A 14,080-nucleotide genomic window follows, 5' to 3' on the forward strand; every position below is an offset into this window, starting at 1 on the left:
TTTGAGGCTTTCAAAGCACCACTTGTGGTATGTATTATTTCAACTGTCACATTAAAATTTTTCTTCTTGATATCTATTTTAATTTTCAAATAGAATGTTTGCTTTTCTGTTTCCTTCCTGTAAATATTCTCCCTTACCAGAGTAGCCTCCTTTATCATTTACTCCTTAAATTATAGCTTTTTTTTTTTAAAGGGCAACTGGTTTCTTTCCTCTGCTTCTTGCTATGTAGATGGATGACTCTACATCTAAAAACCTGGCACTCACGGCATCCAGAGAACAGACACTGCTATGTTATATATGTCCAACTGAGAAACAAATGCAGAACATCAGTTTTAAGATAGAGTCTTCCTAGGGAAAACTTACCTCTCCAAATCGTTCCACGTTTTGTATTTTTGAAAGATTTCCACCAATAGACATATCATCTAGGCTAGAAAGAATTTTATTAATACTTCCTTCACTGGATGGTCGATTTTTCAGTTTGGATCGGAAAATGTCTCCTTGGACCCACAACGATGCTTGTTTTCTGTAAAAACAAGCAACAACAACAAAAAAAGACAAGAAAAAGTTATCTTTAAAACAATCTACTCTCATCTCAAAGGTATGATGTCTTACAAAGGAAAAGATTTAGCAAATAAGCATTTACAAATCAGACTAGAAAATTATATCTTAGAATAGAGAACAATGAAGACACTTTCAAAAAGCCAAAATAAAGTTTTATATTCAACACAAATGTCATCCTCCAATATTTGTCTGTACAGTTGACTGCTGAAGTCCTCAGATGCTTAGAACAAATTCCACAGCAATAAAGATTATGAGCCTATTTGTCTTTTAAATATAAATTTGAAATCTTCAATTTCTCAAGTAGCAATTTGATATGCCTGTTTATAAAAACAGAGAGAATAACTGGACTCAAAACTGTAGATGAAAGAATTTGGGAGCTATTACCCAAAAAGTACTACATACCTACTTTTGGGTGGTACCATGAAAGGTCCTCACATATAACTTTAAAAATCTACTCTTAGAATCTAAAAGCAAGGCTTATAGCCTCAATTAGATTGTCCTTAGAAAAGAAAATGTGTTTGAAGTTAATGTATAAATTTTCCTTCATTCATTAAGGCACAATCACAACTGTTTTCAAAGTTATACGAAGATAATTTAAAATATGTAAGCAAAATGACATTCTGAGGATTTTATTTTTATTGATGGAATCACCTTCATACATTTCCTCTAAGATAAACTATCCCATAAAATCACTTTATTTTTATCCTATAACACACTGTACAGAATAGAATTAAACTAAAAACACTGTGGTTCATCATAAAAAAAAATCAACATCCAGTGAAATAATAGCATTATCAAGGATATGCCACCAGTAAGAACAGATTTTTTTTAAAGCAACAGTATTGAGTAATACTTTCTCACAAAGACTTCACATACCACATAAAATTCAGGTTAAAACACTGATCATTAGAGAAATGCAAATCAAAACCACAGTGAGATACCACCACACACCAGTAAGAATGGCTATTACCAAAAAGTTAAAAAATAACAGATGCTGGTGAGGTTACGGAGAGAAAGGAACACTTATACACTGTTGGTGGGAGTGTAAATTAGTTCAACCATTGTGGAAAGCAGTGTGGCAATTCCTCAAAGAGTGAGAAACAGAATTACCATTCATCCCAGCAATCCCATTACTAAGTATATATCTTGAGGAGTATAAATCATTCTACCATAAAGACACATATACGCAAATGTTCATGCAGCACTATTCACAATAGCAAAAACAAGGAATCAACCTAAATGTCCATCAGTGATAGACTGGATAAAGAAAATGTGGTACATATACACCATGGAATACTATGCAGCCACAAAAAAGAATGAGATCGTGTCATCTGTGGGAACACGGATGGAGCCTCCCAAACCTGCACGTTGTCCACATGTACCCTAGAACTTAAAGTATAATATATGTATATATATCTCTATATCTTTTGATATCTCTATATATACATATATAGAGTGAGTGAGTGAGTTAGGTTGAAAGGAATAAAAATCATGATTAAAAAAAAGAGAAGATTCAGCTCTGTCATAAATATTGAGAAATTCAGATAAATGAAACACACAGGAAGGACAGGATATACAGATGAAAGACTGAATCCCTGTCTCTCAAGAAGGATTTCTAGTTTAGGATGAGAAAAGCAAACATATGAAGTCCAATGTTATAAACTCTATGATCAGCATTTGCACAGGACCTCAGGAAAAGAGGCCCCTTACTCAATCTGAAGGAATCAAAGAGAAGTTCCCCAACATTCCAGAAGCATCTGGAAAGATGAGCAGGACTATACAGCTAAGAGTATTGCCAACCAAAGAAAACAACGTGGGCTGGAAAAAGTGATATCAAAGAAAACAGCACGTTTATGAACATGAATTGTTTAATTTGGCTGAAGCAGAGGCTATGAGAGATGGGCCCTGCATGTCATCCTAAAGAATTTAAATTTGATCCCCAAAATAAAGGAAAGACCTTTTAAAGTCCTTCAGGAATGAAAAACAAAGTGGAAACAGAGGAGGAGAAGGACCTAAGAGGCTAGTTGAAAAAAATTCCAATTCCAAAAGAAGTTATAAAATGAAAATTCTGATGCTGCTGCCAACCTAAAGATGAAAATTACAAAGTGACAACTTTCACTTGCTTGGTTTGAAAGACGCAATCTGTCCCATCTCTGGAAAGGCTTGATTTGAACCTGAATATTAAAGATGAATAAGGTGTCAGAGCTGATTTGTGTGTTGCTAAGCAATGCTGTACGCAAGTGCTTCTTGAGAAAAAGCAGCACTTCACGCAAATTCCTTTTTATTGAAAATGCAAACCATGCTAGCTTTTATTGTGGTGTCTATTACTCCCTAAAAGCCTCATCTCAAACAAAAGAAGTAAAACATGTATTTTTAAGCATTTAGTATTTAAAAATCAAATCTTATGAAGCTAACACACCAGCTCAAAGTACCTTCTCCAAGAATATAGTGCATTTTCTAAAACAGCATGAAATTTACTGACCCTCTGCTAATAGGGCATGTGCTTTAAAATGACAGGAAGGGATGTGTCTTGGTTTGAATAGAGCCTTAAGAAGTACAGCCAGTGCTGGGGTCATTGTTTTCAGCCATGTCCTTGCCCTGGGTTAGTTGGGCTTAGGCTAGCCAGGCATGGGACATAAGAAAATAACTAAATAATTTGGCTGTGATGAGCCAAGTTACAGTTGATTCTGATCTAGAGCCTTCACAGGTCTTTTTTTATATCTACTTTTAATATTCCTCTAATGAAATCCAAGTCAGTTGCACTGTTATAGTGAATATTCCTAGTTCTGAGTAGAGAACACAATGGCAGCCAGCCATTGTGCAGGCTTCTGTGTGTGGCTGACCTGTCCTCCTTCACTTCCCTAAGCCCAGCCTAATCCTATCTCCACACCAACCGAACTCTTCATCTTCATCTTTCTTCCATCCTGGACACATTTTCCCAAAAAACCCAACCCTGACCACAAAGTCCATCCAAAGCCACTATTTGGTCACTTCAAGTAGAAACGTAACCCACTTTCTAGCTTGGCCTAGGCCTACTCTAGCCATGACTTGAGTACCAATCTGTTTTGTGTACCTTCTATTCCACCAGCCCAGAGTTATTATGAAAACAGAGACAGTTCCTGGCCTAAAGAAGTGGGCTAACAAAATGGTCTAACTTGCTATCAAAGGAAGACAGATTATTCAGCCTCAAAAAGAAATTCTGATACGTTACAACATGGATGAACGCTGAAAATGTGCTAAGTAAAATAAGCCAGACACAAAAGGACAAATATTGAATGATTCCATTTGCATGAGGAATCTAGAACAGGCAAATTCACAATGTCAGAAAATAGAACAGAGGTTTTCAGAGACTTGGGTAGGGGTTGGAGATAATGGGGATTCATTGTTTAATGGGTACATAGTTTCTGTTTGGAATGATGAAAACATTCTGGAAATAGTGGTGATGGCTGCACAACATTATGAACATACATAAAGTCACTGAATTATACACATAATAATGGTTAAAATTGTAAGGTTTATGTTATACATATTTTACCATAATACAAAATTAATTTAAAAATTCAGTCTTCTATCCAGAGTAATAACTGGCATGAGTATTTAATAATAAATTTCTGATGCAACCACTGCCAAATATTCTGATATATACTTAATTATCCTTAATACTTGAACCCATATTAGGATTTTATTTTTGCTTAGTCAGTAGTTCCAGTGTCAACTGGCAGTCAACAAATGGATCAGATAATGCAGCAGTAACTGTTGAAAAGAACATCAGAAACTTCTATAACCGAGTGTTACTATGAAAATGTCATTTTCAATAAATAGTGTAAACTCAAACCTATGCAGTATGCCTGTAATTCTAATAAAACACAGTATCTTGTATTGTTAAATTCTGATTTTTATAGTATTTCGGATTATAATTTCTGTATTTTAGGAACACACAAAATTTTAAATCCTTAAAACAGATAATTAAAAATCTTTAGCCTATATTCCTTGACCTACTGTATGTATCTAAAAGAAAACCATAAAAGGAAATGGTACAGGTATGCAAAGGCATACAGAGTGAATATAATGGACTATGGAGACTATGGGCAAGAGAGATTAAAAACTACATAACGGGTACAATGTACACTACTCAGGTGATGGGTGCACTAAAATCTCGGAGTTCATACTATACAATTCATCCATGTAACCAATAACCACTTGCATCCCAAAAGCTATTGAAATTTAATTTTTTTTTATTTTTCAAACAAAGAAATGATAGAAGTCAATCTCAGCTAAAACTCAAACCATTAGTGTTAGACTTTTTCAAGCATTTTCCATTTTCTAAACAGATGTTTTTCATCTTATTTTTGGTAATTCCTGAAATAAAAAAGCAATGGTTTAACTATTAATTTCTGATCTTGCTCAATCCAATTGTGAAACTTACCAAATGCTATCAACACCAAAGTAAGATGTAGCCTAAGTTGATATCTACAGCGTAAGGATGAGCCAAACACCCTTGTTATTGAATGTAGTTCAAGGACCAGCAGCACTGCATCACCTGGGAGCCTGTTAGAAATGCAGACTTTCAGGTCTCACCTCAGACCTGGCTGAATCAAAGACTGCACTGAACAAGATCCCCCAATGATTCCTAGGCACTTTCATGTTTGAGAAGCACTGAAGACAATGGAAGGCCTGCAACAAAGTTAGAATTCTGAAAATATCCAACTAAGTAGAAGCTGATGAAGACATCTATGGTAATAAAGTAAAACAGGGGAATTTCTGATATATGGATTTAAGAATGAAAAAGAGTTCAACCATAATATTGTGCTTCTTAAAGATAACCTCGTTCAAAATGGAAGCTCTGCTTTACAGAGACAAAACTTCCTGTAAGAGCCAGGTTTAGGCTTTATGTGAGTTCTCTCTGTCTCAGGAGGAAATGCAAAATAAAAGTAATGCCATATTGGGCCCCATAAGTAAAGGATCTCCATGAAGTGAAAATCCCCATGGGAGCCCAACACTAGTCCCTCAATGATCCCTTTATAATGAATGAAAGCTTTAACAGATCATGATCCCCGAGGACACAGACAGATCTATCTATCTGTGATATAGGTTATGTATCACAGATAGATAATGGTACCCAAGGTCAGGGGAACATTCACACAGTAAACATTCAATAAATAGAATCAACCAAATTGTAAAAGCAGCCTGACTCCACCTTTATAATTCTAAACGTTGTCTCTGAGGACATTGAGTCCAGAGTTGGCTCAAAAACAAAAAGATGTATTTTTACATCATTTTAAGAACCTTGAGGATGTTTGATAGAAGACACATTTGGGATTCAGAATGGTATTTTTGGTTTAAGAACTTTAGCTTTAAATAGAAGAAAAACACCTGATGGTTGTTTTGCAAATAAAGAGTTTTATTTATATCCTTTAAAGTATAAATACAAAATTTCAGACTGTAACAAAGGAGAGGTCAGCCAATATGTAAATTCATCAACAACTCAAAAGGATGCTAATAAACATCTCTCTTACTGCCAGTGAGTAAGAGGGCTGCTTGTTTAAGACATGGCAATTAAACACCTGGACATATTTTGGTCCTCAAGGACTAGGAGGATATGACAAACCAGCCTTTATAAGTCAGAGCTTTGGAATTAACATTCTCTAAAAAGCACTGATTGACTTTTCACCTTTAAAAGAATACAATCACTTTAACTTGTTCAGTCATTTTTGACAGGTGAAAACCTAACAGAAAACGTTTTTACCCTCTTATTTCTTGCTTAATGAACACGTTACTTATTCATGCTTTTGCGTCATCATTGACTTCATACTCTTCATCTCTCCGATCATTAGTCTTCAAAGCCTTGTATTTTTTTTTTTTTCTTGAAATGTCCCTGGTACCCATCTCTAACTCTTCAGTCCAACTTCTATCCTGTTTTGATAAGTCCTTGTCTCTCTGAGATGGATGATAATAGTCTCCTTTTTAGCCTCTCTGATTCCAATCTCCATCCACCCAATTCATCTTACACATTGTTGCAACCCAAGCTTCCTTAAATAACACTTAAGTCACATGACTCCTCTATACACTCTTATTCATCATACTTTCTAATTTGGAGTATTTGGAATTAAATACTCCAAATTAGAAAGTATGATGAATAAGAGAAGTTCAGAATATGCATGTTCATCACTAGGATCTGCATCTCTTACTGTAATATTTGCTATCTATACAAAGCAGATGTATTAATTTCCTAAGGATATTGTAAAGCACTGCCATAAATGTGGCGGTTTAAAAGAACACAAATTTACTTTCTTACAGATCTGGAGTTAGAATTCTGAAATCAGTTTCACTGAGCTAAAGCAGTGACAGTAGGCAGGGCTGGTTCCAATACAGGCTTTGAGGAGATAATTTGTTTCCTTGCCTTTTTCAATTTAGAGTGGCTGCACATATTCCTTGCCTTATGGCTCCTTCCTCCATCTTTAAAGTGCATCCATCCAATCTCTGTTTCAGTCATCATATCGGCTTCTCCTCTAAATGGCTCCTCCTGGGTCCCTCTTCTAAGGACACTGTGATTATATTGGGCCCACCCAAATAATCCAGGATAATCTCCCCACATCAACATCCTTAACTTAATCACTTCTGCAAAGTCCTTTTTTCCATATACAGTAACATTCACAGCTGGCACAATTCACAGGGATTAAAACATGCATATATTTGGGGAGACACTATTCAGACTGCCACAGCAGATTCCATGCCGAAAATTATAGCCAGACTAATTACCTTAAAATATAAGGCAATAATACCATTTCTGGAAAATGAAGTAGATGTAAAAGTGTAAGTAAAATTTAAAATCCTATATATATATTTTTTAAAAATAACAAGACTCTGAAAAATAGAAAAGAAAAAGGCAGAGTGGTTGGAACTTTGAGACCTAAGTAATGAAATGGTGCTGAGTACCTCGAGTTTTCTTTTTGCCTTACTTAGCCCAGTCTTAGGGCTGAAGAAGATAATGATCCAAAATGGAAACAGAGCTGAGTTTTTTTGGTTTTGTTTTTTGGTTTGTTTTTTTTTTGCAACAGAGTCCTGCTCTGTCACCCAGGCTGGAGTGCAGTGGCGCAAGCTCGGCTTACTGCAACCTCCGCCTCCCGGGTTCAATTGATTGCCTCAGCCTCTGAAGTAGCTGGGATTAGAGGCACATGCCACCACACCCAGTTAATTTTTGTATTTTTAATAGAGACGGGGTTTCATCATGTTGGCCAGGTTGGTCTCGATCTCTTGACCTCATGTGATCTGCCTGCCTTGACCTCCTAAAGTGCTGGGATTACAGGCATGAGCCACCGTGCCTAGCCCAGAGCTGATATTTTTAAAGCCCAAAGAAAAGCCTGCTCTGTCTAGTCAAAGGAACAGGAAAAGGGTATCCTAGAAGACAAAAAACGTTTCAACAACTGCTCTTCTCCAGCCAAACCCCACAGGAAAAAAACTGTGGCCCTAACCCTGACAGCCAGCAAAGACTGAGAGGGATGCTGGATTTCCATGCTGCCAGGCTGTAGGCAGGCACCCCTATACCCTTTGTCAGTCACTCACCAGAGAAGTGTTAAAGAAGGCTAAGTTGGGAGTCAGGTAATGAGATCCCCCAGTTTCCGCCCCACTCCTCACTAAGGTATTAATGGTGGAACCTGGAAGTCCACCTCAACCAGGCAGTGACCAGCAACCCTCCCTTATCAGCTGGAGTGGTGTCACAGGAGGCCTAGTGGAGAGTGAAGACTTTCACCAATACCCTTCAGCAACAAGGTGACCCCTATTACAGTGTCAGTGCAGACCAGATGGGAAGCTAGAACTCCCACCTCCGCCCACCAGCAACAAGAATTCTCTCAACCTTGGACATCCACAGAGGCTGAGTGCAGAATCCAGACTCCTGCCTCCACCGGGTACTAGCAATGTGGCAACCCCCCACCCCCCAACCCAACTGCCACCACCTTTCCCTGCTGGAGCAGTGTAAGAAGCCAGATACAACAGAATGTTTAAGTAAGATCCAGAGTCTCACAACATACTAAGAAAATGTTCAGGTTAACATTTTCTGACCTTGACATTGACTGAATGAAAAGAGATGATCACTAAATGCCAACACCAAGATGACAGAGATGTTAGAAGAATTTGACAAAGATTTAAAAGTAGCCATGACAAAAATGCCCCAACAATTACAAAGACACACGAAACAACTGATAAAATAGGACGTTTCAGCAAATAAACAGATATAAAGAAAACCAAATAGAAAGTTTAGAATAGTATATAAACAAAATGTAAAATTCAGCGAGTGGGTTAAACGGCAGAATTGAGAGATGAGAGAATTTGTGAAGCTGAAGATAGAATAGTAGAAACTATCCAATCTGAATAACTAAGAGAAAATAAACTAAAAATAAAATGAAGAGAGTCCCAGAGAGCTGTGGGACTTAAAAACCGAACACTCATGTCAACAGAGTTCCAGAAGGAGAGAAAAAAGAGGACAGGGTTCAGAAAGTACTTACGTAAATAATAGCTGAAAAACCTTCCAAATTTGACAAGGCATAAACCTAAACATTCGAGAAGCTGAGTAAACCTCAAAAAAGGATAATTCCAATGAAATCCACACCCAGACACATTGCCAAAATCCTGAAAACTACAAACAAGCAGAAGGAAATAAATATAAAAACATGAACCAATGAAATTAAAAACAAACAAAAATATAAGGAGAAAATTAATGAAACAAAGAGCTGATTCTTTGAAAAGATCAATAAAATTGTCAAACTTCTAGTGAGACTGACAAAGGGAAAAAAAATATATAAATTACTAACATCAGAAATGAAGCCAAGAAAATCACTACAGGCCCTGCAAACATAAAGGAATACTAAAAAAAAAAAAAAAAAAAAAAAAAAAAAAAAAAAAAAAAAAAGGCAACTCTACAAACATAAATTTGACAATTTAGACAAAACTGGCTAATTCCTCAAAAAACAAACTACCATAATTCACCCAATATGAAATGGAGTATTTATCTATTAAGGAAATTGAATTCATAATTTTAAAAAGAAATCCCCAGGCCCAGATAATTTCACTGGAGAATTCTACCAAGCATTTTAAGAATTCACACCAGTTCTCACAATCTCTTCCAGGAAACAGAGAAGAACAATTCCCAATTCATTTCATGAAGCCAGTATTATCCTGACACAAAACCCAGACAAAACAGTACAAAAAAAGAAAACTACAAACCAATGTTACTTATGAATATGGACATAAAAATTTTTAACAGAGTTCAGCAACATATAAAAATAATTACACACCATGACCAAATGGAGTTTATTCCAGGGACATAAGGCTCCTTCAATATACAAAAAACAATTGACGTAATCTACCATATTAACAGTCTGAGGAAGAAAATCATGTGATCTTATCAATCAATGCTGAAAAAGTATTTGACAAGTCTCAACACCCATTCATGATAAGAACTCTCAAAAACATAGAAATAGAGTGGAACTGCCTCAACTTGATACAGAACATCTATAGAAAACCTCAATTAACATACTTAATCCAGGTGAATGCCTGGATGCTTTCCTTCCAAGACTGGGAGCACGACAAGGATGTCTGCTCTTGTCACTCTTATTCATTACAGTGCTGGAAGTTTTAGCCTGTCCAACAAGGGAAGAAAAGGAAACACAAGGTATATAGATTAGAAAGAAAATAAAACTGTCCTATTTGTGGTTGAAAAAGCAATCCCCAAGAATTTGCACATACATACACACACACGCCCCCACACAAACTCTTAGGTTTCAGGATACAAAATAAACATAGAAAAATCAACTGTGGCCAGGCAGGGTGGCTCACACCTGTAATCCCAGCACTTTGGGAGGCCGAGGTGGGAAGATCACCTGAGGTCAGGAGTTCAAGACCAGCCTACCCAATATAGTGAAACCCCATCTCTACTAAAAATACAAAAAATTAGCTGGGCATGGCGGTACATGCCTGTAATCCCAGCTATTGGGAGGCTGAGGAGGGAGAATCACTTGAACCCAGGAGGCGGAGGTTGCAGTTAGCCAAGATCGCGCCATTGCACTCCAGCTTGGGCAACAAGAGCGAAACTCCATCTCAAAAAAAAAAAAAAAAAAAGAAAAAGAAAAATCAACTGTATTTCTACATACTAGCAATGAACATATGGACATAAATACCATTTATAATTGCTAAAAAAAAAAAAAAAAAAAAAAAAAAAAGAGTAGTTAGGTGTAAATTTAACAAAAAAGGACTTGCATCCAGAAAACTATGCAATGCTGATGAAATAAATCAAAGAAGATCTAAATAAATGAAAAGACCTATCATGTTTATGGATTAGAAGATTTAACAATAGTAAAGATGTCAATTCTCCCCAAATCGATATAGAAGATTAACATACTTCCTATTAAAATCCCAGAAACATTATCTGTAGATTTAGACAGGCGTACTCTAAAATTTATATGAAAAGGAGAAGAAAGTGGAATTGCTCAGAATATTTTGTTAAAGAAGGAGAAAGTGGAAGGAATCACTCTTCCAATGTTAAGGCTCACTATATGGGTTCAGTAATCAAGAGAGGGTGGTACTGAAGGAAGGAGACACATAGGTCAATGGAACAGAACAGAGAACAAAGAAATAGATCAACACAAATATATCCAAATGATTTTTGATACTCCTATAGAAACAATTCAGTAGAGAAATTGAATTTTCAACAAAAATGGTACTGAAGCAACTGGGCATGCATAGGCCAAAAAAAAGAAGCTTGACCTAAGTCTCACACATTATGAAATAAACAAAAAACCTCAAAATCCATCACAGACTTAAATATGAATGTAAAACTATAAACTTTTTAGGAAAAAACATGAGAAATCATCGAGTCTAGGGATAAACTAAGAGTCTTAGACAATATCAAAAAGAAAAACGTGATAAAAGGGATTTCATCAAAATTTAAAACTTTTATTCTGTAAAAGATCCTATAAAGAGGATGAAAAGACAAGTTATAGACTGAAAAAAAACTTGAAAAACATTTATCGGACAAAGAACTAGTATCTAGAATATACGAAGATAGACCTTAGTCATCAAGAAAAAGCAAATTAAAACTCTAAAGCAAGTTACCACTTTAAAAAATCTAATGGCTTAAATTTAAGAGGCTGACAAACCATTGCTGATGAGAACATAAACAGGCATATCTACTTTGGAAAACTGTTTAATAATTCTAACGCTGAATGCACACATACCCAACTGTTTCACTCACAGGTATATCTCTAACAGATAGGTGTACCAAAAGATATGAAATAGCTAATGAAGCTGAATTGCTTTTCGTATGTTTATTGGCCATGTGTACATTCTCTTCTATGAAGTATCTTTTCATGTTTCTTACACATTTTTTATCAGATTGTCTTTTTATTGTTAATTTGTAGGATTCTAAGTATTCTGGGTACTAGTATGGTGCCCATTATTATGTGATGCAAGTATTCTCCTACTCTTGTGGTTTTCATTTTCACTCTCTTAACAGTGTCTTTGATGAAGAGAATTTTACAATTTCAACTCAGTTATAGGCAATGCTTTCTGTGTACCACTTAAGACATCTTCGTTAACTTCAAAGTATGAATATATTATTTTATGCTATCTCCCAGAAGCTTTACTGATTTTTCTGTCACATTTAGATCAACAACTCATCAGGAATTCCTTTAAAAAAAAAGGTTGTGAGATAGGAGCCAAGGTTCTTTTTTTCCCCATATGGATATCCAGTTGACCCAGCAGAATTTACTAAAAAGACCTTTTCCTGTTGCTCTATCATGTCACCTTTATCATAAATCAAGTGTCTGTATATGTCCGAATTTGTTTCTGCACTTTATATTCTATTCTATTGGTTAATTTCTCTGTCTTGACACCAATACCTCAACATCATAATTGCTGCAGTTTTAAAATGAATCCATGTCTGGGAGTGTAAACCCTCCAGCTTTGATCTTATTCAAGATAATCTTTATCTTTTCATTTATTTATAACTTCTTTAATTTCTCTCAATAAAAAAATTTCTTTGGTTTTCTGTGTAGAGATATTACACATCTCTAACCTGAAGTTACTGGATGCACTGTAAATGGTATAATTTTTTAGGTTTTATTTTCTAATTTAAGGCTAGTATATGGAATTACAACTGACTGTGCTCCTGTGTAACCACAACCCAAGATAAGATACAGAACATTTCCAGCACTCTAGAAAGTTCCATCATGCTTTTTTAGGGGGTCAGTTTTCCTTGACACACCTCAGAAGCAATTGCTTTCTGATTTCTATCACCACAGAATAGTTTTGCTTGTTCTTGGGCTTTATCTATACAGCATGTATTATTTTATGTCTGGCTTTTCTTCCCCTCTTACAATAATATGATATTCACCTATGTTGAGTATATCAGTAATTCATTTTTTTTAATCGCTGGTTAGTATTTCATTTTATGAACATATTATGATATGTTCACTTATAAATTGTTGATGGACATTTGGATGATTTCTAATTTTGGGCTATTATGAATAAAGCAACTGTGAATATTCTTGTACAAGCCTTTTTGTGGACAAATGTTTTCATTTCCCTTATTTAAATACCTAGGAATGAAATCATTGGGTCATAGGGTTAAATATAGATTAACGTTATGAGAAACTGCCAAATAATTATACACCAGTTGGTTAACACATGAGAGTTCCAGTTGCTCCATATCTTTGCCAGCATTCTGTAGTAAAACTTCTTTTTTGTTTGTCATTTTCGTTGACATAAAAAAGTATCTCATTGTGGTTTCAATTTCTATTTCCCTGATGGCTAATGATGTTGGATATCTTTTCATATACATATATTACCTTCTGTGAGATATCCAGTCAAGGCTTTTGTCCATTAAAAAATTAACTTTTAAAATTGCTTCTTTATAGTTTTTAATATATGTGTACAAGTCTTTTGTCAGACACGTATACTGTGTGCCTTTTAATTAGCAGAATTTTAAAATTGTGCTAAATTTTTTGAAAATTGACTTTGTATCCTGCAATCTTACAGGATTTCTAAGTTTTTGGGTTTTTTTAATTGCATTGGTTAAGATTTCCAGTATAATATTAGAAGTAGTGAGAGTAGACACCCTTGTTTTGTTCCTGATCTTACAGGAAAAGCATCACCATTAAATATAATTTTATATAATTTTAGCTTTAGAGTTTTCACAGATTATTTTTATCTGAATGAGGAAATTTCCTTCTATTTCTAGTTTATTGAAAGTTTATATTAAAAATGGGTACTAAACTTTGTCAAATTTTTGAACATCTATTGAGATAATCACATAATTTTTCTACTTTTTGTGTTAATGTGGTGAATTATATTGATTTTCTAATACTGAACCATGATGGTCATGATGTACTATCTTTTTTATATAGCGGGATTTGACGTGCAGTGTTTCTTTAGGAACTCTGTGCTTATGATCATGAGGAATATTCACCATCTGTACATCATTTTGGAGGAATTTCTGTTCAAATCATTTATTTTATATCGTTGT

At 35.3% G+C, this 14,080-nt stretch overlaps 1 protein-coding gene across 3 annotated transcripts in view; it reads right to left on the reverse strand.

Moving 5' to 3' along the window:
• Positions 1-14,080, reverse strand: part of CDC14A (cell division cycle 14A) — a 163,590-nt gene that overhangs the window by 34,122 nt on the left and 115,388 nt on the right. For all 3 annotated transcript variants that reach the window (XM_007977818.3, XM_037998112.2, XM_007977816.3), the window contains exon 11: positions 364-523. In XM_007977818.3, the coding sequence (XP_007976009.2) occupies positions 364-523 (160 nt within the window). The remainder of the gene's footprint in view (positions 1-363; positions 524-14,080) is intronic.

Source organism: Chlorocebus sabaeus, chromosome 20 (genome assembly GCF_047675955.1).
Source record: "Chlorocebus sabaeus isolate Y175 chromosome 20, mChlSab1.0.hap1, whole genome shotgun sequence".
NCBI lineage: Eukaryota > Metazoa > Chordata > Mammalia > Primates > Cercopithecidae > Chlorocebus > Chlorocebus sabaeus.